We start from the raw sequence: 26,447 nt of genomic DNA, 5'->3' as shown, positions 1-26,447 counted from the left end.
GTGGGGAGGGCGTGTCACTCACACTTGCGCAGCTCCAGGCTCTTGGTCGGGCAGGCCAGGTGTTGGCCGGGGGCGTTCTGGGTCCTCTGCAGACAGGCCAGCATGGCTGAGCTGGGGGCCCGCAGCGGGGCGCGCTCTGTGGCGGGGTCCCTGTGAGGAGGGGAGAGGAGGTGCTGGTCACACGGGCCACTCCAGGCCTGCCTCCCACCTCCCTGCCCGGCCCGACTCTGTGTGGGTCACACCTTCTCCCGGGGGGGCTTCCCAGACACCCCCAGGCATGCTCTCTCAGCAGCTCCCCTCCACGTTCCTTTGGGGGGTGGTGGGCTCCATTCTCTCATAACCACGTGCCAGCAAATCTGTACCAATGCCCCTCTCTCCACCTCCCTGCTCCCCACCTTCAGCCCTGAGCTCATCAAGGGCACAGACCCCCGATCTGTAGGGTCATCATGGGAAGCTACACGGAGGGGAGGGGTGGCCGGGAACTTCCTGTGACACACGGGGTTCCCACTCATTGAAGTGTTGGTCTCCCCGCCGCCACCTCAGTCTGGAGACTTTTCCCAGTGCACCTGGAGGGGTGAGATGTCCAGGGTGGGGTCCCCACGAAAACCAGGGGTGACCTGTACTGAGCCTGACCTTGGTTTCAGACTGAGCCCCGAGACCAGGCCCAAAAGGCCACTAGGCCCCCTGACCAAGTCCCCGAGCCCAAACAGAAAAGGCAAGGCCCACCCAGGGCGACTTAGGCGTGGCTCCAGACAGGTCCACGTGGGCTCACTCACCCAGATTCACACGGAAACGAGCATTTTTATCTACACAAAACCTCACTTCCCCCGAGAACCCGGAGCCTCTGAGGGGCAAGATGACATGGGCAGGGCCTGCCCTGGATGGATGAGGAGAGGGTGGGACGTTTCCTGCCAGGGAAAGGCAGGCCCAGGTGTGGGCTCAACCCTGGAGACTGCTGATGGCCACCCAGCCCGGGTGCCCCATCCCCACCCCCACTGCCAAGACCCGAGCTGCCAAGCGGGGCGGCTGGTTTTAAAAAAGAAGAAAGCAGAGGGGAGGGTGTGTTGAAGGGGAAGAAAGGGAAGTTATTTAATACTAAACAGGTGTCTGGAGCCCTAAATTCTGCCGCTTTCTTCTAATAATGAAGTATTCATGAGGAAAAGCCTTTTTTCACTACTTTCTTAAGATACTAATTTCACAACAAGCTCCTTGTTACCGAGCAATTATTCCAATCTTGTATTTCCCCGAGACGGTTGCAGCCTCCTGTCTGTCCTGGACTCTCGGTAAATGAAAGACAATCACGTACCCACCTTTCATTATGCTCTATTTTACTTTCAGCAAAGGTACCCTGAAAGAAATGATTTACTCTGAAAGGGACTTTTATTCAGTTTCAAAACCAATTTTCTCCTATTACTGTCTCAGGAAAAAAAAAAGAGAGAGAGAGGGAGAGAGAGATGGGGGGTGGATGGGGGAGGGTCGGTGGGTCTAATGCCTCCCCTCCCCAACCCCCCAATCGCCAGCCTTAACGCAGCGACGCGATAAAAGCTTCAGTATCCGCTTCCTGGCTTTGATTTCTGGTAATTTTAAAATATGCCATTACAATCAGGCAGAAATTACACAGTTGAAGAAGGGAATGAAGTGGGGCTTACTGCAGGGACGAAAGCCCTTGACTACGGAAGGAGGCGCCACTCCCCGGGGATTCAGGACGTGAGTGAGTCGGCAGTGGGCCGCGCCGGGGGCCCTTGGGGACACACCGCACTCCTGGGGGCAGCCAGGCCCCCTCGGACGCGACACCCGCCGTGCTGGGCGTCCGCACACACCCGGAGGCGCTCGCCACATCCATTTTCCTGCAGGTGGATACTCCCCGACACACCCTCGCCCACCCCAAGTGACACACCCCTCCGGCACCTCTCAGCACTCACGGGCCGTCCACAGAAACACACACACCATCGTGTGCCCGCCTGGAAGGTGAGAGGCCTGGGGGCACCCTGGCAGCCCGGCCTCGGGTCCCCACTCTAGCGCAGAGCGCCGGCCACCTCCCGCTGCTCTGATGGAGACTTTGGGGGACAGAGGGGAGAGGCCAGCCAGCCTCAGGGCCCCATCAAGCCCTTTCTGTCCAAAGACGAAACCCAGAGGGGGACGGGGCCCTCCCCGGGGTACTCAGCAGCCAGGGGCTGGGTGAGCCTGGCCCCTCTCCACTGGGCTGCACTGCTGCCCACAGGTTGGGGCAGCACTAGGCAGCGAAGGAGGGAGGTCAGCACCTAGAGGAAACCTGGGCTGGAAGCCCAGAAGCCCCCCCACCTCCATGCCTGTGTGACCCCTGGGGAGTTTCTGCCCCTCGCTGGCCTTGTAAAAGCACCTCCGTGATCCCTCCCAGCTCATTCTTCTCCAGGGTCCTGGCCCAGCCCAGCCCCACCTTGGGCGGTCCTCCCCACCTTTGGCCATTCACCAGGCGCCCAGAAGCCGAGCCCCTCTCCAGAGGCCACCCCCACACTTCCCCAGGGGTCAAGCACCCTAGCCTGCTTTTCAGTGGAAAAGAGCAGGCCAGGGGCTGCAGTGCTTATCGGGTGAGGGGTAGGCCGCCTATTCTGAGGCCTCCCCAGACCCCCTCAGGCTCCTCTGGTGGCTCAGGCCGTCAAGAATTTGCCCACAACATAGGAGACCCAGGTTCCATCCCTGCGTCAGGAAGATCTGCTGGAGAAGGGAATGGCTACCCACTCCAGGATTCTCGCCTGGAGAATCCTGTGGACAAAGAAGCCTGAGGGGATACAGTTCATGGGGTCACAAAGAGTCGGACATGACTGGGCAACTACCACCAGACCCCAGCAAATGCCCTCCCCGTGGGGCTCTGGTTTCAGGGTGCTCAGATGGTGGACGCCCAGGCAGTTCTGAGGGCTGTGAGAGACCACGAGGCCCAGCTCAGGGCCCACAGAGGATTCCCCAGGGGAGATGGAGTCCACGGGAAGGCCTCAGCTCAGCTTTCCTGGTGCAGCCGCCTGGCTCAGTCTGTCCCGCGCCCGTGGAGGACCAGCCGTCTGAGTGGCCGGCTGCACGTGGAGAAGATGGATTTCTTCCTGGGCCCCCAGTACCCCAACCCCCTGCCCCTTCTCCCAGGAACCCTGTGCCCTGCTGCCGGTGCAGGTGGGTGGTGGAGTCCGGTGAGGGAGGGCAGAGGCCAGTTTGGTATCATCCACATTATCTAGGGCTTCCCAGGTGGCTCAGCGGTAAAGAACCCGCCTCCCATGCAGGAGACATGGGTTCGATCCCTGGGTCGGGAAGACCCCCTGGAGGAGGGCATGGCAACCGACTCCAGTATTCTCGCCTGGAGAATCCCATGGACAGAGGAGCCTGGCAGGCTATGGTCCATGGGGCTGCAAAGAGTTGCACGTGACTGAAGTGACTTAACACATGATCTACAAACAAGACAAAACAACCTTCTTTCTGGCCCTAAAACTTCTCTCTGGTCCCAGAATAGAGCCTAACCCTCTTTGCCTGGCCCTCAAGGCCACTATGACCTGCCCCCCCACCCTCCGCCATCTCTCATCGCTCCCTCCAGCCCGCCAGCCCCCAAACCTTTACCTGCGCTGGTCCGTCCGCTCACAGCACTGCCATCTGATCCCTTGTAACTCAGACTCAGGTCCCCTCCTCTGGCCACCCCCGCTCATGGCCCTAATCACACAGAGCTGTAATTGCCGATTTTCGTGTCTGTCTCTCTCCACTGGACTGTTGAGTTTCTCAGGAGCAACGACCATGTCTTATTTGTCTCTTTCTTCCCAATGCCTGGCAGAGAGCAATTGCTTAATAAGTAGGTGTTGAATGACTGGCCGAATCCATGAATTTAGTTACTGTCAGATGAAGTGATGGGGGCCTCAGAGAAGCCAAGTGTCCTGCATAAGGTCACACAGCAAACCGGAGACAGGACTGGAGCAGGTGCCTAAGACAGTCATGATCTTTTTGTGACCTCCCCCGCCCCCTCTCTGCTAGGCATCACCCCTGTCTGCAGAAAGCCAGCCGCCCAGAGCCCCCACCCCGACTCATGACTACTCTCTCAGCCAGGGACCATCCTGGGAGAGCTGCTCATTTTGAAACCCTATCTGCAAATCAGGCTGTTTAGAAGCCCAAGGTCTTTTGTGACTTTAATAATATAAAAGTGGGGTGGGGGGAGAGAAGGGGAAATGTCACAAGCCTCAATGATTAGACTGATTTGGCTACCGTCCCTGACGCGGGGGCTGATAAGACGCCTTATCTCGGAGGCACCCCTAGGAAAAGGTCCCCTCCACCAGATAATGCCCCCAGCTGTCGATATGCCCTTTCATAGCTGAGGATTTAGATAAAGGAAATGTGACAGGGGAGGGGAAAGAAAGGAAGGAACTTCCCGAGTCCGAGGAGGAATTGAGTCTGCTGCTTGCCTTGTCAGAACAATGCAGAGCAGACGGATGTCTAGAGGCTGCCTTTATATTTATTAAAAGAACAGGGAATGGGGCCTTTGGCCCGGCCCGCCTTTTGTCGTCTCCCCCAGCCTGTCTGGCTGCAGGGGGTGTTGGGGAGCCACCCCTCCCCATGCTGCCAGTGGGAACGGGGAGCTGGAACTGACAATATACATGCTGGTGCTAATAATAGCAGCGCGCATTTACGGAAAGCTCCCTCTGGGCCACGCCCCACACGCATCCAGTCTGTTGCACTGTTACACCTCACCGTGTCCTCCTCCAAGCAGCCTCCCTAGTGGTTTCTATCTCTAGGCCCATTTCACAGAAAAGGAACCGGTCACAGACAGGGGACGTCATCTGGCCAAGGTCACACAGCTTTCAGGTGGCAGAGCCTGAGGGCATCAAGCCCAGCCAGGGTCTGCCCCCTCGGGCCTCCAGCCTTGGCTTCATGTTGGGGGCTGGGGTCGACCCCCATCTCGCAGGCAGCTGGGCAGGAAGGAGCAGAAGCAAAGTCGTGCTTCCCCCCAGTCTCTGGTTCCACTCCAGGAGGCTCTAGGATCACGGAGAGAGAGACGAAAAGCAGGGAAGCAGGAAGAGGGGGCCCCCAGGAGGCCACTTATTCATCCCATGGACATTCACAGAGGACAATCTAAGAGGCCCACGTGGGCAGAGCAATCCTGAGATGGCTAGAGCAAGGCCCTGCCTCCAGGAGGGAACGGTTCTGAGGCGGCCGTCGTTTACCCAGCCATTCACTCACTCATTCAGGAAGCAAACATTCCTGGAACATCTTTTGGGGACCAGCCCCGTGCCATGTGCTGGGAGGATGGAAATCTGTGAGGATGTCCTGCCAAGATAGAATATACAACCAGACTGCATGCTCCCAAGGCCGGCCTGCTTGAAGTGGAATTCCCTGGCCTCTCCCCTCGGCCTCCGCTATTTCCCTGAAGAGGCAGGTGGGCAGAACTCTCCCCTAGGCGTCCTGCAGGTCAGAGTCTGCCCTTGCCATACCAGCTGGGCTGGCCCTGAGCGGGTGGGAGGCAGGGACACAGTTCCACAGCAGGAGGCGGCTGTGACCCTGTGAAGCCCCGCTCCCAGCCTTCCCTCCTCCCGGGAACTGCCCCTTCTGGCCTCTGTGGCTCCACTCAAGGCCAAAGACGGGTTGTGGCTGAGAGGAGGTCATGCCAGGCCTTCCCAGCGTCTAGTGGGACTACGAGTTCAGAGTAGAGGGCCAGCCCCGGAGGCTTTAGGATGGCACCTGCCAGGCGGGGGCCAAGCCCCAGGGTTCTGACTGGCTGAGTGACCCTGAAGTCACACCCGTTCTCTGAGTCTCAGTTTCCCTTCCAGAATCCTGATGGCGAGTGGCCCAGCTGATCAGGGGAAGCCCTTGGAACCTGGACACAAGGAGATGTTACCGTGTGGTTTTCCAGCACAGTCTAGGGCACTAGTCGTGTGCAAGACACAGGGCTGAGTCCACACCAGTGGGGTTTAGATGCAGTCTAAAGGGTTTTAGATGCAGTCGAGAGGGGTCGAGACAGGAGGCTGATAAAACCCAGGATGTTAAGTGCCAAGTGGACAGTCGGGACTCCAAGTTCCCTAATAACAGGTGAAGGAGATGCCTGCTATTCCCGAGACCTCATGACCTTCACTCAGTGCGGGCAGGAGTGCCCCCGCCCACTCCCCACTCCCCCAGTTCTCACCTCCAACCCCTGCACTGCACTTGAAGCCTTGCTCTCCTTCACCCTTTCTCTGCCCCCGGCCCAGCCCCACCTGCTGGGAAGAATCTGAAGTCGAGGCAGGAGGACCAGGACCTGGGAGGGGCAGTGAGCACTGGACTGCAAGCTGTGGAGAGCTGGGTCGGAGCCTGACTGTGTGGCCCGAGTGGCTCCCTTCTCTGGACCGGTTCCTACCACCACGAGCCGAGCCGGGCCAGCACAAAGCCTCAGAAAGCTCAATGCCCCCCTATACCGGAAGGGGCAGGGTCTGCCTGACCTTGACCAGGACAGAAGAGTGGAGGGACCCTCACCCGAGAGTGCCACAAGGGTGCCTGGCCCCTCCCCTATGACAGGCGGATCCCCTGTCTGTCTGTCTTCTGCTCCTCTGTCTCTATCTCTGTCGCTTGCTCTCTCTGCCCCTCTATCCTGGCGCTTCTCTTCTTCCTTGCTGTCTCCTTTCTCACTCCTTTCCTGACCCCACTCTCCCCTGCCCCTTCCCCATCTAACCCCCCCAACTCTCTCTGCAAGGCAGCCAGAGTACTAGCCCACCCCACCCCCTCCTACCGCTCCCTCCCCCATTCCCGTTCCAAGCCCCCGAGCCCGAGGCCTTCCAGGGGACCCTGTTAATAATTAAATGTTAATCTAAAAAGCAATTTGAGCTTCGGCTAGGCAGATCTGGTTAGAGATTACATTAGCATGGAGGAGGCGAGGGTAATTTTCTTTAACCCCTCTCCTGATCTCTCAAGCCCAGGAATCTTCAAGTCACACTGGCACTGCTGATTAAACGGGAGCAGGGCTTGGCTGTGGATAAGAGGCCTGTGAAAAGTGATTATTTCCCACTGTCGTTTGGGCTGCAGCAGCACCAGAAAGGGGATTTTCACTCTTTTTAAGGTTGGGGGAGGGGGAGGGCTTTGGCCCCTTCAAGAGGAGGCCTCATCCATGGCCAGGATTACTGCTACATCCATCCCTTCCTGCCCCACACAGGCCAGAGGCCTCTCTAAAATGCTAATCTGGCCACAGAACATGACCTGGCTCCCTCTGTTCCCAGGACAGAGATGCTAGCCTCCTGCTTAGGGGTTGGCACCCCTCCATTTCGTCCTCATAGTTCCTAACACCTTGTCTGGACCCCACCCTGGGTGGCAGGGCACCAGAGCCACTGATGTTGGTGGCTCAGGGCTGCAGGGGATGCCAAAGAGAGAATCACCACTCACAAATTCGGGTTGGTGGACAGTGGTGTCCAGAGGCAGGCATCCCTCAAGATGTCCCTCTCGCCCCACACCTGCAGGCCTTAGCCCGTGCCATCCCTTCTGCTTGAAGCCCTTGAAATTCTACTTGGTGTTCAACTGAAGCCCAGGATGCTCAAAGGCTTTTTGGAGACATAAAGATGCCCCATAAATGTTTGATGAATCACTGGAGTGTCCTAAGTGGCTGTCCGTGATCCCCCCTCCATGGGTTCACGGAGCCTGTGCACAGCAGGCCCTCAGGAAAACGTCTCATGACGGAAGGACGGGCTGGCCCAGAAAGCAGCCAAACGGGACGCAGGGCTGAGGAGTGGGGTGGGCTGCTGGCCTTTCAGCACCACGGCCAGCTCCCAGTGCGGGCACCGGGAGAAAGGGCCGGGGCGGAGCCTGGGAGTCAGTTGCCACGGGAACTACCATGCCTTAACTGGCTCGGGGAACACTCCAACCTTTACAGATGATGACTTGACAAATTCGGCACCTACTATGTGCCAGGTCTTGGGCTAGATGCTGAGGCAGATGCCAGGAGAGGGGTGTGTGCGTCAGAAGGGCAATTACGAGGCAGGGAGACAAGTGTCCCCTTGATGGAGCCAACCCACCTGGCCTGGGGGCTGGGCCAGGGACAAGGGGCAGCCCCACTCCCTCATAGGGAGGGTGACCGTATTGTGTCCTGGGTTTCAGAGCCAGATGCCTGGGCTTTGTTCCTTAACTAAATCCCAGCTTTATCTATTATAAGTCTTCAGTCCCCCAGTCCTGTCCGACTCTTTGAGACCCCATGGACTGCAGCACGCCAGGCTTCCCTGTCCATCACCAACTCCTGGAGCTTACTCAAACTCATATCCATTGAGTCAGTGATGGCATCCCACCATGTCATCCTCTGTCATTCCCTTCTCCTCCTGCCTTCAATCCAATGAATCAGTTCGCATCTGTTAAGTCTGGCCTTGGGCAAATGCCTCCATCTCTCCGAGGCTATAGAGTGCTAGGGTCACAGTAGTAACTCCCTAAATGGTAGCTGTTGCTAGTGTCGTTTGGGATTATTATCAACAGGTAAGTAAGAAAAGGCCAAGTGAAGGCAAAGAGAGGAGGTCCCAAGTGGAGAATCACACAGGCAAGCGTGTGGAGACTTGAGAGAACCGGTGAGTATAGAAAACCCGAAGCAGCTTTGGGTTGCTGGGAAGACCAAGAGCATCGCACCAGTGCCCAGCCAGGCAGGTCACCAGGACAGAGGGGATGGGGGCAGGTCCCCCAGACCTCAAGGTGGGGAGAGCTGTTTTCTGTGGACAAGTGCTGGGTTAGGGCAGGGAAGGCTAAGAGTGGGTGCTGGGTGAATGAGTAGTGGCAGTTCCACAAAAGCTTGAGAGTTGCACCCCCCACTCGATGGGCTGGGCTGGGCTGGGCTCTCACTGCCACCAGCCACAAGCCTGGCTAGTCTTCTCCCAGAGTCCCCCACCACAGTAAGTGAAGAGGGGGGGTGCTCATTCTCATGCAAATGAACCTCCAGGAAGCCTGAGCTGGGAGAACAAAGACCTCAAACCTCAGAAGCCCCTACCCAACTTTTCTGAGAGCACTCTTCTCTGACAGCCAGATCCCAAAGTGTGGGGGGCGGGGGTTGTCAGGGGCAGGGTCCGATCCTACAAGTCATTTGTTCCTCTCCTAGCTCTGGCTTTGGCTCTTTAATGGCAAGTGGCAGTTGCTTTCCAACAAAGGGGTGGGGTGAGGTGGAGGGGGGGGCCTGCAGCCGGGAATCAATACCCAATGTCATCAGTGCTATGATGCTATCATGGGGGATGGGGGAACCCAGCAGAAAGGCCCCAGCCCAGTATTTTGTGGGGGGGAGCTCATGGAACCTTCCGGGAGGAGCAACAGGTAACCAGATGACTCTAGGGATAACAGGTCTGGAAGGAGGAAGACCCAGTGCAGAGCCAAGATGGGCTGGGTGCACCCGGCCATCCTCCCCTTACTCCAGGGCCCTGCATCCATAGTTCAGGGTTAACCCAGCAACAGGGAAGGAGAAAATCTAATACACCGAGCAGTAATAGGAGCTTGTTTTTATTTTTAGTGTTCCCTATGGGCTCAGCACTTTACAGACATCACCTCATTTAGCCCACCCCAGGCCCAGGAGCAGGAGAGAGCCGACTATGTTGGTGCGTGGTCTGTGTACCCATGAGGGTAAGCGGCCCGAGGAGGGGGAGGGGCTGGAAGAGGTGGGCCTGGGGCGGGCGGGCATTTGGATTAGACCCTGGGGGGGAGGGGAAGAATGGTAGGGAATCAAATGTGGCCATTGAGGGCTAGTCTTTAAGCCAAGGATCAACAGATGCTTCTAGGGGTCAGACTGGGGCAGAGGTGAGTATAGCCATCCGGAGAGGGGCGGGGAAACAGGCCAGGGCACTCGGGCACAGACGTAAATGTATTACCCCCAAGTGGCAAACCCCACCCCTATATGGGCCAGGTCTCCCATTCCAGCCTCGCTGTGAGGGAGGCTGGGCATGCGGTGTCCCCACGCCCCGCTCAGGTCCGGGAGCTCCCTCCGTGTCCTCTGGCCTCAGGGTGCCTGGATTTTCGTGCTGGGGTGCAGGGGCCAGACCCCCTGGGTTCCAGCCCTAGCTGTGCCACAGTGCCCCCCCCCCCCCCACCGGGGACTCTGATTTTTTCCTCTTTGGGCTTCTCCTGTATTCATAATTTTTCTATGGTAAATAGGCCATCATTTCTGTTTTTTTCTTTTTTAAATAACTTTTCAGGGACTTCCCTGGTGGTCCAGTGGCTAAGATCCTGTGCTCCCAAATGCAGGAGGCCCACGTTCAATCCCTGGTCAGGGAACTAGATCCCACAGGCCACAACTAAGACCTGGCACAGCCAAATAAATTTTTTTTTTTTAAAAAGGAAAATTTTCAAAAGGGATTTCAACCACTGACCACCTGGAGACAAAGCTGGGGTGCTCTGTAAATTCACAGACTCGACAAGGAGCCGCTGCTCAGGGAGGCAGTGGCCATGGAGGGTAGAGGTGGTGGGGTGGGGGAGAAGCAGGAGGAGAGAAAGGCCCGGAAGCTTTGAAATCCAGGAGTGGAGGGATGGACAAACGGACACAGTAAGCTTTAGCATCAGGAAGCAGGGAACCATATCTGGTCCAGCCAACCTTCCAGCAGGTCCTGTCAACGACTCTTCTATAAGAAGCCCTGGGCTTCCCTGGTGGCTCAGTGGTAAAAGAATCCGCCTGGCAATGAAGGAGACACGGGTTCGATCCCTGATCCGGGAAGATCCCACATGCTGTGGAGCAGCTAAGCCAGGGAGCCACAGCCACTGAAGCCCACGCACCCTAAAGCCCTGCTCTGCAACAAGAGACGCCACCACAATGAGAAGCTGCCCACAGCAGATAGAGACAAGCCCGCACAGCGACGAAGACCCAGCGCAGACAAAATAAATAAAATTATGAACAAAAACAAACAGAAAGAAACTCCTCTCCCACGGTGTGGCCCATGACCTCCAGGCCGCCCCTCAGGCCACGCTATGCCCTGCATAGGCCAGGCGGAGCCTTCCTGTGGACATCACCGCCTTTCCCACTCAGAACTCCCCCACTGGCCTCAAGGCATCTTTGACAGTATCCTCTGAGGCCCTGTGCGAACCCCTTCCCCACTCTCTAGCCACTGTCCCTCTCCCCTGGCTCACCTGTTCCTCTAAGAGGCCAACCTTGGTCTCACCCCAGGGCCTTTGCAATCACCATTTTGTTTCTATGTAAATACTCTAGAGCAGCAGTCCTAAACCTTTTTGGCACCAGGGTCCAGTTTCATGGGAGACAATTTTTCCAAGGACTGTGGGAGATGGTTTGGGGGGTGATTCAAGCACATTATATTTATCGTGCACTTTATTTCTAACCTAATGCTGCCGCTGATCTGACAGGGGGTACCGATCCGTGGCCTCGAGGTTGGGGACCCCTGTTCCAGAGCCAAGGCTCTCCGATAGAAATATAATGTCATGATAAACTTTCTAGTACCCACAGGGGGAATTATGTTCAATAATATATTGTCTCTAATCCAATATATCCAAAATAGTATCACTTCAACATATAACCAATATTCAAAATTGACTAGTGAGATATTTTATGGGTTTTTTTGGTAACATGTCTTTGAAATCTGGGGAAGATTTCACATGTAGAGTTCAGCTGGGGTGGCACTCACTGGACCAGCTCCAACCCCTCATTCACACCTCAACTCAAATGTCACCTCCTCCAAGAGGCCCTCCTTGACCACTCCGTCTAAGCTGGCAACCCTCTGGCCCCGCCACTATCCTGTCACTGCTGTAGGTCTTTCACTGCCATGGCCACTTTGAAATGATCTTATTGATGAATACTTTAACATCCGTCTCCCCTACTGGTGCACAGGCTCTTCTGGGTTTGCACAGGGGGGCACACAGTAGGTGCTCAGGGTAAGCAGGTGGCAGGGGTGGGGCCTGGGGTCCTCGTCCCCCTACCTCACTTCAAATCCGACCCTCAGTGATGAGAGGCAGAGGCTTGTGTGTGTATGCACATGTTGTGTGTGTGTGGGGGGCATGAACACACACACACACACACACACACACACACACACACCCCTCCTTGCCTCCCCTGGCTTCTGAAAAGCAGGCCCAGAAGATGGGCCTCCTTTCAAAATCAGCCCGGCGCAGAAAAACGGCTGTGACAGCACAAAGCCGAGATTGAATCAGCGACGGGGCCGATTGCCTGGTGACGGTTACAAATGATCTGATGTGGAAAAGACAGGATCAGATGTGTGCAGAACAACGGCTGCTCCGAGCCCCCCAGCACCAGACAATGGGCTGCTGGGCGGGCAGGCGGCTCCAGAAGCCGGGGGCCGGAACGTGCTGATCGGTGCAGGGCCCGGGACTGCCGAGGCCGTGTTTGCACACCTACTCTCGTGAGCCCAGCTGGACTGGGACGGCCATTCATGCCATGCAAAGTCAGGCCCTCCCCACGGGCCTTACACCCCCGTGTGAGACCAAGTCCCCAGCTCTGGGCAGCTGGGTGACAGTCAAATCTCTCTTCATCAGACTCATTTCCAAATGACAAAATGACTAAAAGAGGGATGTTACTTCCATCGTGGGGGAGGAAAAAACTTTCTCCCCACTTCGTGAACCCCACTGGCTCCGGGCTTCTGCTCTCAGGGTCAAGGGCTATGCCCCCTGCCGCAGCCACGGAAGTGGCTTCCACCAACCCCCAAGAGGTGGGGCGGGGGTCTAGACCTCCAAATGTGTGATTCCCTGGCTCTCACCCACCTTGTGCTGAATGTCACCCTACCTTGACCCTCTCCACAGCCCCCCGCGAGGAAGCTGGGTCCAGAGAGACTGCCTGGCTTGCCCAGAGGTGCACAGCAGGGAGGTGGCCAAGACTGGGGACTCATACACCCATTTCTAGTCCACTCCGAGGTCAGGCACATAGCAGATGGTCAACAAATCCGCACTGAACAGACAAGACCATACGCTGCAGCCCTTCTTTCCTGACCACTCCTTGCAGACACAGGGCTCACGGCTCCCCCAGCTCCTCTCCAGTCGTCTGCTCTGGCCCCAGGAGTCTCCCCCACCATCATTTCACTGCAGAGTTGACCACTTCCATCCAACAGACCCCTCCACACATCTGGAATACCCAGGCCCCCACAGAACCAAGCCGGTGTTCGTCAGTGCAGGAGGGTGAGCAGAGAATCGGCTGGAGGCCACGCTGGCCTTGTCCCAAGGATGAGGTGCGGGCACAGCCATGCCTCCCATTCTCCCGGGGGACAGAGGACAAGGGCTCCTCCGAGGCCACATGGCAAGGTCGGGGCGTGAAGCCTGGTGATGGGGCCGTGCCAAGGGAGGGCTGGGATTCCAAGTGGGCACCAGCCATTCCCGGGGTGGGCACTAGGTCACTGCCGCCTGGGAGGGGAGGCACCCCGGCCCTGACTGTAGGCCAAAGCTGATGCCAGAGGGGCCATCCTGAGGCCAATGGAGTTAACCCTCTACCATCACCACCGTCAGGACAGTGCCCTGCTGGTCCCCACTGTCCAGATCTGCGAGGCACATCCCCCTTCAGCTCCAGACCAGCAGCATCCAGGAGGGAACAAACAGCACGGCGTCTAAAGCACAACCCAGAACTGCTCCGTTTGAACCCCAGCTCTGCCACTTGCCAGGACGGCTCTCCTGAGTCTCACTGAATCCCCTGGGGTCTCAGTTTCTCCATCTGTAAAATGGGGCTAGAAACCTCCCCTTCCTCGTCCCGTCATGGTGAGGACCAAGTCGCGTGATGTGTGTGTCATCAGCGTGGTCACTCACTCAGGGGCAGTGGTAACTCTGCTGCCCGCTCAGCAACTTCAAATCTACCGCCCACTGGGAGTCCACTGCGTGGCAATGTCCACCCCCAGCTCTCACAGTCATGGGCCAGAGACAACCACAAAGGGCTTGGAGGGGGGAAAGGGTCTGTCTGCGGTCTTGATGGGCAGGGGGAGGGGGCTGGGAGGCGTCCGCAGCCCTTGTCTGGGGGCCCCTGGGATCCAAGATCTTAAACCCCAAATCCTTCCAGCACTGCTTCTCCATCAGCTCCCAGGGACAAGCGCCCAGTGCACACAGGTTCAGGTCGAGGGGACTAAATCTTCCACTGACAGAAATTGCCTCAGCACTGGCAGTGCGCCAGGCTGCAGGGACCCGGAGAAGAATCAGAAACAGCAGCAGCGATCAGACACGTGCCCAGCAACCCCATCCCCGGATCAGACGGAGCCTCGAGGGAACCCAGACAAGAGGGGTTGTTTCCCGGGACAAGCAGCTTCCTGGAAGAGACAGGCCTCTGGGCCCCCTTGATTGTGGGCTCCGGGGGGTGCAGCGTCTGGCTCGGAGCCCAGAGGCACCCAACCGGGGCTCCTCTGAAGAGCCAGCTGAATGGTGTGGGGCCAGGAGGGGACCCCATCCCACGGGCAGATGCCAGAGGTAGGACTTTGCAGGCATTCACTCACTGAATCTCCTCATCTCCCTGAGGAAGGGAATATCATCATCCTAATCTTCCAGGAGGGGAAACTGAGGCACAGAGTGGGAAAGCCCCTTGGCCAAAGCCATCCAGCAAGAAACTGATGAATCAGGGATTGATCCATTTGGCTCTGCCATCCTGACCACCACAGCCACAGCCCTTGGCAGGAGACAGCACGCAGGGGAAAATGCACCCAGGTTGGAGGGGAGGGAGGGTGGGGCCTTGGAGGCCAGCAGGCTGAGGCATCTGACATGTGACCCGCAGACAGGAGGAAGTCACAGAGACGGTGTGGTGGTTACAGCAAGGGAGCCAGAGCGGATCGGTCTAGGTCCAAAGCCCAGCTCTTCCACTCACCGGCTGTGCAGCCTCGGGCAGGTCAGCTAGCCTCTCTTGCTTCAGTTTCCCCATCTGAAGAACGGGCTTCAAGTTCCATGAGGCTGAATTTTGGCATACATTGAATTTCATGTGTTTATTAAATTGGGAAAGGAAAAAAAAAAAAAGTAAAGACAGCGAAAGCTGGTGGACTCAGCGCCCAGCCAGGTTTGGGGACAATGGAGTTGCCGGGCCAAGGGCACATGTTGGCCCCGGGCAGTGGCCCAGTCTGGCCCAGTCCAGCTCAGCCAGGTGGGTGCCGGGCCTGGGGAGGGGCGGCGTCTCCCAGCCTCGCTGGGGCAGGCGCCAGCGTGTGTGTGCACGGCTGTGTGTGTTGCTGCAGCAGCTTCTATGCAAACATGTTAATTTGTTTTCATTTTGTGTTTTTTTTCCCCTCGCAGGATAATTGGGTGAGTTTGAAGTCTTGGCGAGGCTGCTGATTATAGCTATTTGGGTGGTGCCCTCGTGGGGCTGGGGCCCTGCCTCCTGCCTCTGGCGGTGAAGGCGGAAGCTGGGGGTGCCTTTGGGGGCACGTGGAGCTGCCGCTGGGTTCTGGGGGGGCTCTTGTTGGGCAGGGGTGTGGATAGGGAGGGCGGGACACCCTAGGACCCCCATCAGCCCCCCCACCCAGATGACATAGTATCACTGAAGGGTGTAAATGCCACCCACAAACATCTTTTTCTTTGCCCTGTTGGCTGCAGTAAAAAGAAACTGTGATGTGGTTGCCAATATTGAAAAGAAGAACTAAAATTCCACCCAAAATTCCCATCGTCTGGTTTCTCTTGAAAACTAACGAGAACGGGCAGCTCTGGAGCCCACATTCCCACAAGACCCAGTGGCAGCTGCTTTGCTCATTGTGTCACCTGGCTGGCCCCTGCGGGCACCAGAGTTTTCCACCCGGTGGGGGGCTGGGGAAGGCACCAGGTTTGGGGTCGGATGGTCCAAGGCTGCAACAGAGGCTCCGCCCACAGAAGGTGTGTGACCTCAGTCCGCACCTGCTTCTGGAGCCCGGAGCCTCCTGTCTCATCCATAAACTCCCTGTCTTCCCCTGGGAGGATTAAACCCAGGTGGCTGAGCTTTCAGGAGGAAGCATCGTAAGGGCTCAGGAGCGTTCGCTCCCCTGGGTGGAGGAGGGAGACCTGGGGTGAGCCCTGCCTGATCCGCGGGTGTCCTGCACTTGACCCCAGCCTCAGAAACGCAGCCTCGTCATCCATCTGCTTGTATCTGTTTCTGCCACGAGGCCAGGCAGGGGCCCGGAGCCGGATGGCCAGGGCTGCATCTTTGTTTAGACGTCACTGAAGGCCTACTACGCACCACACTGTGGATCAAGAGTGAGGAGAAAGAGGTTCGGGGCTCTGGCATCGGTGAGTCGGGTACAGGGCCCAGGGGAGGGGCGCGAAGCCCGTCTAGGGGAGAGGAGAGTTGGAGTCACTCATGCAGAGAAGGCGCGTGATTGCCCACATGAACGTGGAGTGGGGAAGGTGCTCGACGTAGGCACCCCAGCCTGAGCAAAGGCACAGAGCAGGGTGTGGCCTGGCGGGTGCGAGCTGGTCCCGGGTTCCTGGAATGTGCCAGGGGAAGCCACGTGGCCTTGAGGGCGGCTGGGCCTCCCACAGGCTGGGCTGGCAGACGGGACTTGCTCAGTGGCTGCAGTGGGCACCTGTCCAGCAGGCCTGAGGGAGGCCAGGAAGACACTAAGAGTTGGGGTTTCTGGGAAGCCACCTTCCCTGTGTTCCTGGGCTCCTTAGGGCCCTGGGACCCTTGACTGGGGTGATCAGAGTGATCTGAGCCTCAGTTTGCTCACCTGCAAAATGGAGCTACGGCAGGGACCCAGTGAGCTAACCCGTCACGTGCTTGTGTTCCTAAGAGTTACCCTCACATCCCTGCCGCCCACCCACTCCCTTGCCCTCTCACCTCTCCCAGGAGGTGGTAAAGGATGCCCAGAGACCCCAGACCACCTCTGTGCAGCCTGGTGTGTGCAGGTAACTGAGTTCAGCACGTTAGCTGGCCCCTCCCCGGCCCAGATCCCTGATGCTCCCGGGGGTAGATTCTATTTCATTCTCATTTTTAAGCTAACGGAAGGGAAGCTCAGAGAAGGTTTAATGGGTAGGACAACCCTCAACAGGTTCCTGGGCTTGGTCTCCACTTAAAGCTGCAGCCACTAGCCCAGACCCTGGCCAGGATGGAGAGATGGATGGATGCCTGGTACCCTGTTGCCCAGGCAATAGAGACAGCCGGCAGCCTTTCTCAGGCCACCCAGGCAACTGAGGCAACATCCCAAATTGCAGCCCTGGACCCAGGGCACACAGGGCAACTCCAGGGGAAGACAAGGCATTGAAGTTGGCCCAATACTGGCCCCAGGACCAGCTGTGTGACTAAGGCGAGTCGCCTATCCTGAGCCCCAGTCAAGGACTACTGCCCTTGACCTGCAGGACTGGTGGACTGTCTGGCCCGTTGCTGGCACATCATGGCCGGCGGCAAATCAGGTTAGTGGCTGACCTTGGCTTCTCTAGCAGCCAGGGGTTCCCAGGAAACAAGAGGAAGGCAAATAATGGCGGAAGGAGGTGGCAGGGAGATGGCAGGCTCCCCGGCCAGTCCGCTGGGGGTGGCTGCAGGCCTCTGTGGAGGGCTCAGGCCTCCCCGGTCACACAGGGTGGCAGCTGGCAGCACCCCCGCCCCCACTGAGCTCCGCACAAAGGGGCCTCTGTTCCTGCTCTGAACATTTGTCCCTGGCCGGCTGGGCTGCACCGCCCTCGCCCCACTCCCCTGTTTGCTCCGCCTGGCCCGAGCCGGACACAAAGGCCGGCATGTCCCTGCAAAGCCAGCCTGGCCTCAGAAGACCCCATCCACAGAGAACTAGAAAGCTCAAAAGGGTGGATTTGTAGAGCTGACCAGGCCTCCATCCAGGCCACAACGAAGATGGGGCTAGACAGGAGGAAAATGGCTTTGGAGCAACCGAACCTGAATGTGGCTCCAGCTTCCCCACCTTCTCGCTCTGCAGCCCTACATCAGTTTGGTCCTCGGTTTTCTCATCTGTACAATGGAGGCAATGATGACAACCCACCCACCATCCTGGGGGTGGAGGGTTTGGTTAGGGATGTGAGCCTGGCGTGCACCCAGCACCTCAGACGCAGATTAGAGGCAATCAGGGGTGGGGGGAGCAGGCAGCTTCCCCCTCCCCATAGACCACTCCCCTCCACTCCTCTCCTCCCAGCAAGGTCCATGTGTGTTGGTGCTGACCCTCAGGCTCTGGTCGGAGCCCCTGACTGCCTCTGGCCCATCTGCAGGCAGCAGAATAACAACAGCCACTGCTTAGGAAAACAACTACTGTGTGCTGGGACTTTTAGTTCCATCATCTCTTTTTGACCCTCCAGCTATTCCGGAAGGGCATACCAGGGTGGGCTCCACAGGCCAGCGACCCAGGTCCAGCGATCCTGGCTGCGCGACTCTGAGCCTCATGCTCCCTGTTGCTAAGAGCTGCCTGCCCTCAAGAGGTTCCTGTGATGATGTCATCGACTCAATGGACATGAGTTTGAGTAAACTGTGAAAGATAGTGAAGGACAGGGAAGCCTGGCATGCTGCAGTCCCTGGGGTCACAAAGAGCTGGACATGACTAAACGACTGAACAGCAACAACTAAACGAGAAAAAGCCTGCTTTGGGACTTCCCTGGTGGGCCAGTGGCTAAACTCTGTGCTCCCAAATGCAGGGGGGTTGGGTTCGATCCCTGGTCAGGGAACTAAATCCTATATTCCGCAACTAAAGATGCCATAATGCCACAACTAAGACCCAGAGTAGCCCATTCCAACCCCCACCCCACCAAAAAAAAAGCCTGCTTCATGCCTACAGACCAGAGCCTGGCCCCAGCAAGCTTGAAATCCTGACCTACTGGGCTATGACTCCCAAATCAGATAGGGAAACTGAGGCCCAGTTGGCAAGTGGCTCAGGGCCTGGCATGCTGTGGGCGGGCAATGAACGTTATTCCTGACGCGTCATCCTAGGAGGTGGAATCGGGGCTCCCAGCCAAAGTCGGGTGGGCACTGAGCCCCTCTTTTCTCCTTGAGGACTGTGCACATCAATTTTAGCAGGATTTTGTTTCTTCTTCTTGCTTCACAGTCATTCTCTGCCTGTGGAGGGCAGGGCCAGAGACCCGGGCCTGGAGCCGGACCCAACTCCCTGGCTGACCCCCAGGAGCCCTCACCCTACCGCACAAAGTTCCCCCTTCTCCCTCCCACCAGCGCAGGGCAGCCAAGTGAACGGCAGAGTCCCGAGTAATTAAGCCGGCGCGCACCATCCGGGCGCCCGGGAACACTGTGGAGTTTCCCTTTTATGTTTATAGCAATTGTATGAAAATGTGCAACACGGTGCGGCACCAGCTGACAAATGAGACGAAACAGACAGGATTCCGGGCCGGCTTTTTTCCGGGCCTGATTGGCATTAATTGTGAGCGTTTACAAAGCACAACTCGGCGCCTGACATTTGCTTCAAGCGAACGTTTCCTTCTAATAGTTTTAATGATTACAACGGGAGCTGGTGATCACTGCTGGGCGGGGACTGGGCTGCCTGGTGTCTGGCCTGGGCTCCTGCCAGGGGCCTGGCTGGTCCATGCTTGCCCACGAGGTCCCACTTTCCCCATCACCTGTTGCAGGAGGGCTGCACCAAGCATTAGGCCTTGGGCATCAGCGCCCCAGCATGAGGCCTGGAGCTGCCAGCTTATGAAGGTGATGGGGAAACCCACACACTCAGGGATCCCGGGGCAGACCGGGGGGATGGGGGGGCAGGGGAGGAGGGAGGAGCACGAGGGTACCTCTAGCTCTGAAGCTGGAGAGGCTGAGTTGCCTCAGCTTACAAGGGACTAGGAAGGGCCCCCACAAACACTGCCTGCTGTTTGCTGTGTGGCCTTGGCTGAACTCCTTGCCCACTCTGGGCTTAACTGTCCTCACCTACAATGTGAAAGTCCGAGACATGGTCAGATCAGGGTTCTGGTTCCCCCTCAGGCCTCTTTTCAGCTGCATAACCTTGGGAGAGTCCCTGGCTCGCTCTGAGCCTCAGTTTTCCCCATCAGTAGAATGGAACTCATCACCCCCATAGTTTGCACAGTGGTTCCTAGATGTCAAAAAAAGGGTGTAAAAACCCTAAGTTTCTGGCAGGCCGGGAGCCTGTGTTTCATTCCCTCCCCCAGAGAGTCTTCCAAATATCTTGCTCACACATGCGTTCATTCATTCACTGACTCATTCACTCACTGACTAAATGTCGAGTGTCCTGCTTAGGAACTTGGGAATACATCAGTGAACGAAGACCCTCCCTGGGTCAAGAGAGATGACAGAGATAGAGGCTTTTCATATGCAGTATCGCATCCATTTCTTACCCCCATTTTACAGATGGGAAACCTGAGGTACAAAGAGGAAGAAGCAACAATCTGACGTCCCTTAGTTGGGATGAGGTGGTGCAGTGATAGGACCCTGGCAGGCTGCCCCAGGGGCGAATGCCCTCAGACGACCAAGCCCACCCAGCCCTTCCTGAGGTCTGCTGACTCCCTGGAGAGGTCTCATCTGTGTACCAGGGCAGGAGGCCAGGAAACCAGGACCACTGGGAAGAGGGGAAGTCTGTGAGGCCTGGGCGACCTGGGGGAAATGAATTCCTGCAGCTATATCTCCTGGGCGAGAAACGGAAGAAGAGGTGCCTCATCCATAAGCCCCACTCAGGCCCACATTTATATCGACACTACGCACGGCCCACTCTGTGCTGAGTCCTGCTCTGCAAGTAGCATTCTCGGGGTGGCTGGAAAAAGAACAGTAGATACTTGGACAGCTCCAGGGCACATGCAAAGGCCCAGAGAAAACCCAGTGGGTGCAGGAACTTCCAGCAGTTTACTGAGGACCCCCCCCACACTGCGGGCTCCTCTTAGCAGTCAGGCCCCAGGGGTCAGCTCACCCCTGCCCTGCCCCACCCCCTGACTTTGCCAGGCCCACAGTGAAGGAAGCCGCCCACGGTGGGTCCCAGTTCCACGCCTGCCTGCAGCCAGAAAAACCCTAGCGACTGTTTCTTTGGGAGTCTGTCTGGGGGATGGGACAGGGAGAAACACTTTTTTTTTTTTAAAACAGGGATTTTTTTTTTTTTCTCTCCTTTTGCATATGGTGGCACAGATGGGCCCATGATCCATAAAAACTGTTTGCAATTAAACTCCCACTTTGCATGGCTGGATTTGTCAGTCGTGTGAGCCACGAGCACAGGGCTCCACACTGCCGGGGAGATGGGACTTGGGGCAGGGGCGGGGCCGCATTCTGCAAGACAGCGCGGAGGCCCGGGAACCTGCTCTGGGCTTGGGGCCCGAGCTGACGGGGTGTTGAGACGGCCATGCCAGCTTCCTCTCTGGGCATCCCTCAGCCCTCGCCAGGAGCCGGAGTATGGCCAGGAAGCCGGGGTGGGGCTTGGCAGGGCCTCCCTGCCCAGCAGAGACTTGGCCAGTGCTGGGTGCCCCGGCTGCGGGGGTAATGAGGATGGAGACAGTGCAGGTAATTATCCCTCAAGACCCCGCCAGACACTGGGGCTGGGACCCAGGACAGGCGGGAGGGTGGTCGGGCAGTGCAAGCCGTAATGGAGGTCTAGCAGGCAGAATTCAACGCCAGGTTCAAGGCTGAGGAGCCAGGACCTCTGGCCCAGTTGGCAGAGAGGGTCTCGAGTGGTGCCAGGAAGAGGTGTCAAGGGCCAGAACTGGCTCCATCCTCACCCCCAGGGGACCTGGTGCCACCTCCTTGCACCTCTTTGAAGCAGGTGGGAAAATCAAGGCAGTCACTCAGAACATCCCCAGGGCCTGGGCTCCCCCTTGACACACCGAGGGGCTCTCTGCATGTGGAGCCTCTTCCAGGGGCTTCCAAAATGGGGGTAAGGGGCCTGCACCCCTTCCACCAGTCCCGGCCTCCGAGTGCCAGCCTGCTGTCCCAGCTGCCGCGCCGGCATGCCTGCTTATTTGGGTTAACAAATGCATCATTTGGCTTGGGGAAATCCTGCATTCACTCATAATTGTTCCCTGATGAAAAGAAGTAAGGCCCCAATACCCCTTTTCCCCCACCTCCCTGCCCCATCCAAGCTGGAAAAGAAAAGTCATAAAAATAGCTTGTTATCTCACCTATTGAGGCTCCGACTGGATGTTACTGCTAATTGGGTATAACATCCTTGTCTTGTTCTCTTAGAAGCTAAATCAAGAAAGCGCCACTGCTGCGAACTAATTATATCTCCGGCCTGCAGCCTGCAGCTTGTCTCTCCCTTTATTGAGTTAAAAAATGGTCATGAACCTTCATCTTTTATCCCCCCATAAGCGCTGGGTCCAGGCTGCCTGCCACGCCTGGCGGTGAAAAGAGCGGACAGCCAGGCGGGAAGGTCTAAGAGGGCTCTGGGGACAGGCAGCAGGGTCGGGGAGGGTGGGAAGCCCCCACCCCAGGTACTTGCCCCCAGGCCTGGTGTTCAGCTTTTCCTGGAGAGAGGGACTCGGCCTCTCTCCCCCTTGTAGCTAGGGAGGCTAGCTACGCGTGTTTCCATCCGGAAAACGTTTTCATTCATTGATTCATTCAACAAACATTTCTTGGAAGCCTCCCTACTATGTGCCAGGCAATGATCTAGGCTAAAGTTTCCAGCTGACCAGAGGTAGCCCCAAGCACCGGCTGACCTCACCCAGGGTTCGTGGAGGTGCTGAATAAATAAACTTAGGACTGGGTCATTTCCTCTGCTCCAAGAGTTGCCATGGTTCCTGACTATGGGAGGGCCAAGTCTAAATGCCAAAGCCACCACGGTCCCCTCCCCGCCGACATTCCAGTCACCTCCAGCCATAACCTAGTCCCGCAACCTAAACACTCCTGCCTGTAGCCTCTGAGCTGCTTCTCATGCTGTTCTCTTCACCGCAAAAGACCCCTTCCCTTGCCCCGAAGGCCTAGCTCTGCCGGTCAGAAGTTCACTGACCTTTAAGGCTCTGGCCTTTCACAACACCTCCTCCAGGAAGTGTGCCTGGTCTGTACCGGGCTGTGGACTTCCAGACCTGGATCAGGATGATGCCAGCTCAGCCACTCAGCAGGTGCGTAACCCTACTCTACTTATTGGCTCTTCATCTCGGTTTCCGCATGTCTAAAATGGGTTAAGATTTCTTCCTAAGACTGCTGAGAGGCACGCTGTGGGTGCTTCTGAGGAATGATGAATGAGAGGATGCCCAGGAAGGACCTGACTCTCGGGAAGAGCTCAATAAATGCCATTATTATTATCCAGACTGAAAGCATCCTGAATCTGCTCGAACACTCCACGCTGAGCGTGTGCTGGGATGTGCAGACAGGGACGTGGGTCTCTCTGGGAGCTGAAGAGACAGACTCCCACCTCCACAGCCCTCATGGTTGCAGAACCATCCACATCCTCAGGAGACTCCCCCAGAAATCCCTCGCTCTGATACCCTGGTCCTCTCAACCCTGCAGAGATGGGTGGAAGGGACCCCTCGAGCTCACGGAGGCCAGGCAAGCAAGCGGCCTTCATTCAGCTCATAGGCCCCTGCTGATTGACTGGTGCAGCCTGCCCTGAGCCTTGGCAAGAACCCAAGGTCAGGGGAAGAACTCAGTGGGGGGAAAGAGGGCAGCAATTGATTGGCGATGTCTGCCAAGGGCACAGCAGTCTAAGGCAAGCCAGACCTGCCACAGATCTGCCATCCTTGACATTTTACAGAGGACACAGCTGAGGCCAGGCTGGAAGGTCACTTGCTCAAGGTCGTGAGCTCATAAAAGCAACATCTGGCCTGGAACTGGATTTCCTCAGTTTCTGCCCAAGGATCCTCTCGTGACAGCCCCACTCAGCCCAGGGCCCTCACAAGCAGGGGACTAGTAAAAGCTTGTGCCGACCTGACTTCCCTTGTGGTCCAGTGGATAAGAATCCGCCTGTCTATGCAGGGGACACAGGTTCGATCCCTGGTCTGGGAAGATTTCACATGCCACAAGGCAACTCAGCCCAGGTACCACAACTATTGAAGCCTACACGCTGTAGAGCCCATGCTCCACAACAAAAGAAACCACCACAGTGAAAAGCCTGCACACCGCAACGAAAAGCAGTCCCTGCCTGCCGCAACTAGAGAAACCACGCACACAGCAAGGAAGATCCAGAGCAGTTTCCCCCCAAAAATAGACTTAATACAAATAAAAAAGCTTGTGTGGATAATGAAGGGGAGTCTGTTGACCTGCCATGTGGTCCTGGGCTGTTGCTTCACCTTGCTGAGCCTCAGCGCCTTCACCTATACACCAGGGACCAAAACACCCTTCCTGGAACCATAAGAGGATTAAAATGCCAAAGCGGAAAGCTCTGTCTGGCAAACAGATGGCCAGCAGGGTCCTATGATCCCCGTAATCGGTGAAGTGTTTAGACAGAAGTCCCCAAAGCTAGCAACAGAGAGTACCTCCTCCTCCAGGGAGCCTCCCTGGCTACTAAAGCTGGAAGTAGTTATTTCCACCTCTCATTTCCTAGTGGGCTTTGGAAGGCTGAGGGCCCCAGAGAGCAGGGGCTCTATCTGCCTTGTTCTCTGTTGTCACCTTGCTCCTGGCACCGCGCCTGCACGCTGTGAATTCCTGTATTATGGCGATCCACCCACCATACTGGGATGGTGTGTGTCCGAGACCTCACCACCTTCCAAGGCAACTAGGCTTTTTCATCTGTGCATCCCCAGCTCCTGGCAGGCAGCCTAGCACAGAGCAGTGAATCTCCCTGAATGAACGGATGAATAAAAAGCCAAAATAGCAGTTCCTGTTTACTGCCCACTTGCTGTCGGTTCCTGCCAAGCCACACAGCTGCCCTCCGAAGTGGACCTCTGGCCCACCTGACAGATGAGGAGACTGAGGTCATGTGGGAGCTGACTGGGAAAGCCGAGCCGCCAGTTCAGGCCTGAGGACGGCAAGCCAGGAGGCCCTGCCACCTCGGCTTCTCCCGGTGCCAAGCTCAGGCCTGGACTCTGCGGGGCAGCTGCCCCTGCCTTGGCAGCGAATCCTGGAGCCGACAGCTGGTGGCTGGATCTCCCTCCTCCTCCTCCAAGGGAGGCCCCGCCCCACAGACTCTAGGTCATTAAGTCCTGAGTCATTAAGTCCCCATCCGCAGGAGCCTGTTCACAGTCAGCCCCGGCCTTACCCCCTGACCCCCCGGGCCTTTGTCCCCAGTGCCCTCTGCACAATGGCAGGGGCTCCCAGGGCCCCAAACAGCTGCTGCGGACGGGATCTGCTTTGCTGTGGGGCCAGGAGGACTGCCTGGGGCCTGGGGCTGAGCCACCTAGCTCTGAAAGGCTCAGTCTGAGCTCCCCCAAGCTTTCCACACACTCAACCTCATCCCACCCACAAGCCGGTGAGAAAATTGCTATTACGCCTTTGATGAGGCAAGTGAGGCCCAGAGAGGTGAGGTGACTTGTCTGAGGACACACAGCCAATGAAAATGGAGCCAGGGTTCATCTCAGTCTGCGAAGCCCAACAAGGCTGGCAGACTGGCCTAAGGGCACCCAGATCACACTGCACCCCTCCCCGCCAGGCAACTTCACTGGCTTCTGGCTGCTCCTCTGGACAAACCAGGTACTTAGCTCAGCACTCGAGGCCCTGCTCACTCTTGTAGCTTAATTCCTTTTAACCTCCACCCTCCTATAAGCTCTCCCTGCCCTTCTGGTCATGCCCCTGCATTCTCCAACTCCCTCCCAATGACATCCCCATTCCCTCCACAATGGTCAGATCCAGTCAGTCCTCCGGGCCCATAGCAGAAGCCTCCTCTATCAGAAAGCCCTCCATGACCAGCTGCAGTTTCCCACCTGCTCAGTGTCTCTCCTCCAGCCCTACTTTGGCTCTGTGCAGAATTCAAGTCAGTTGCAGACTCATCTTATGCCCCGTGGAGGCTGTGGGCCATCTGATCCCTTAGAGCTTTGCCACCTAGACAGTGACCGGAAGGGTACCCTCAACCCAGGCTGATGCCCATTGTTTACTGAATGGAACCACAAAGGGGCAGGGGAGAGGGGAGCAGGAACCCACGCTTACCCTTCCCCCCTCTTCTCACTGCCCACGCTGCACCCCTACTTCTGGCCATCATGTTAACAGACCTCACGCTTCTGCCCCTCCCTGGCTGTGTGACCTTGGGCAATAATGTAACCTCTCTGTGCCCCTGTTTTCTCCTGGGTCAAATGCCGGTAGGAACAGCACCTGCATGTCAAGGTTATGACATAAACCCTGGGAGGTACCAGACAGGAATGATTACTATTATTATGTCTGTCTACACCTCACTTCAGTGGCCAGCACATGAATTTAAGGGCCAGACAGACTTAGGTCCTGACCACTTACTGGATGTATAATTCCGGGCAGGAGGCTAGTCCCCAGGGCCTCTATTTTTCTCATCTCTAAAATGGTACTAACTCTAGCCCCAGGAATGCGCCCCCAACTCCCCAATATCCACAACCCGCCTTTTGTTCCAGGCACACAGTAGACATTCAGATATTTCTCAACTAACGAACTAAGAACTAAACGGTCCAGGTGGGAGGAATCCATCCGGCTTCCAGCCTCTCCCCCCCTCCACCCCACCCCCTCCAGCCTCCAGAAACCCCCTCCCCACCCCCAGCCCGGGCAAGACTAAAATAGTCATTAGGCAGATTTCAAAAGATGTCAGTAGCTTATAATTATAGTCGACATCCTTCTGAGATAAAAGTGATTACCTTGGATGCAAATCACTTAGCAACCAATC

At 57.0% G+C, this 26,447-nt stretch overlaps 1 protein-coding gene across 1 annotated transcript in view; it reads right to left on the bottom strand.

The window, feature by feature from the left end:
• The window catches only part of FAM222A (family with sequence similarity 222 member A), a 59,197-nt gene that overhangs the window by 28,948 nt on the left and 3,802 nt on the right, over positions 1–26,447 (bottom strand). The window contains exon 2 of the mRNA XM_061140833.1: positions 23–150. Within this exon, the coding sequence (XP_060996816.1) occupies positions 23–104 (82 nt within the window). The 5' untranslated portion in view covers positions 105–150. The remainder of the gene's footprint in view (positions 1–22; positions 151–26,447) is intronic.

Source organism: Dama dama, chromosome 5 (genome assembly GCF_033118175.1).
Source record: "Dama dama isolate Ldn47 chromosome 5, ASM3311817v1, whole genome shotgun sequence".
Classification (NCBI taxonomy): Eukaryota; Metazoa; Chordata; class Mammalia; order Artiodactyla; family Cervidae; genus Dama; species Dama dama.
Note: the sequence above shows the minus strand (reverse complement) of the source record. Positions and strands in the feature narration are given on the sequence as shown.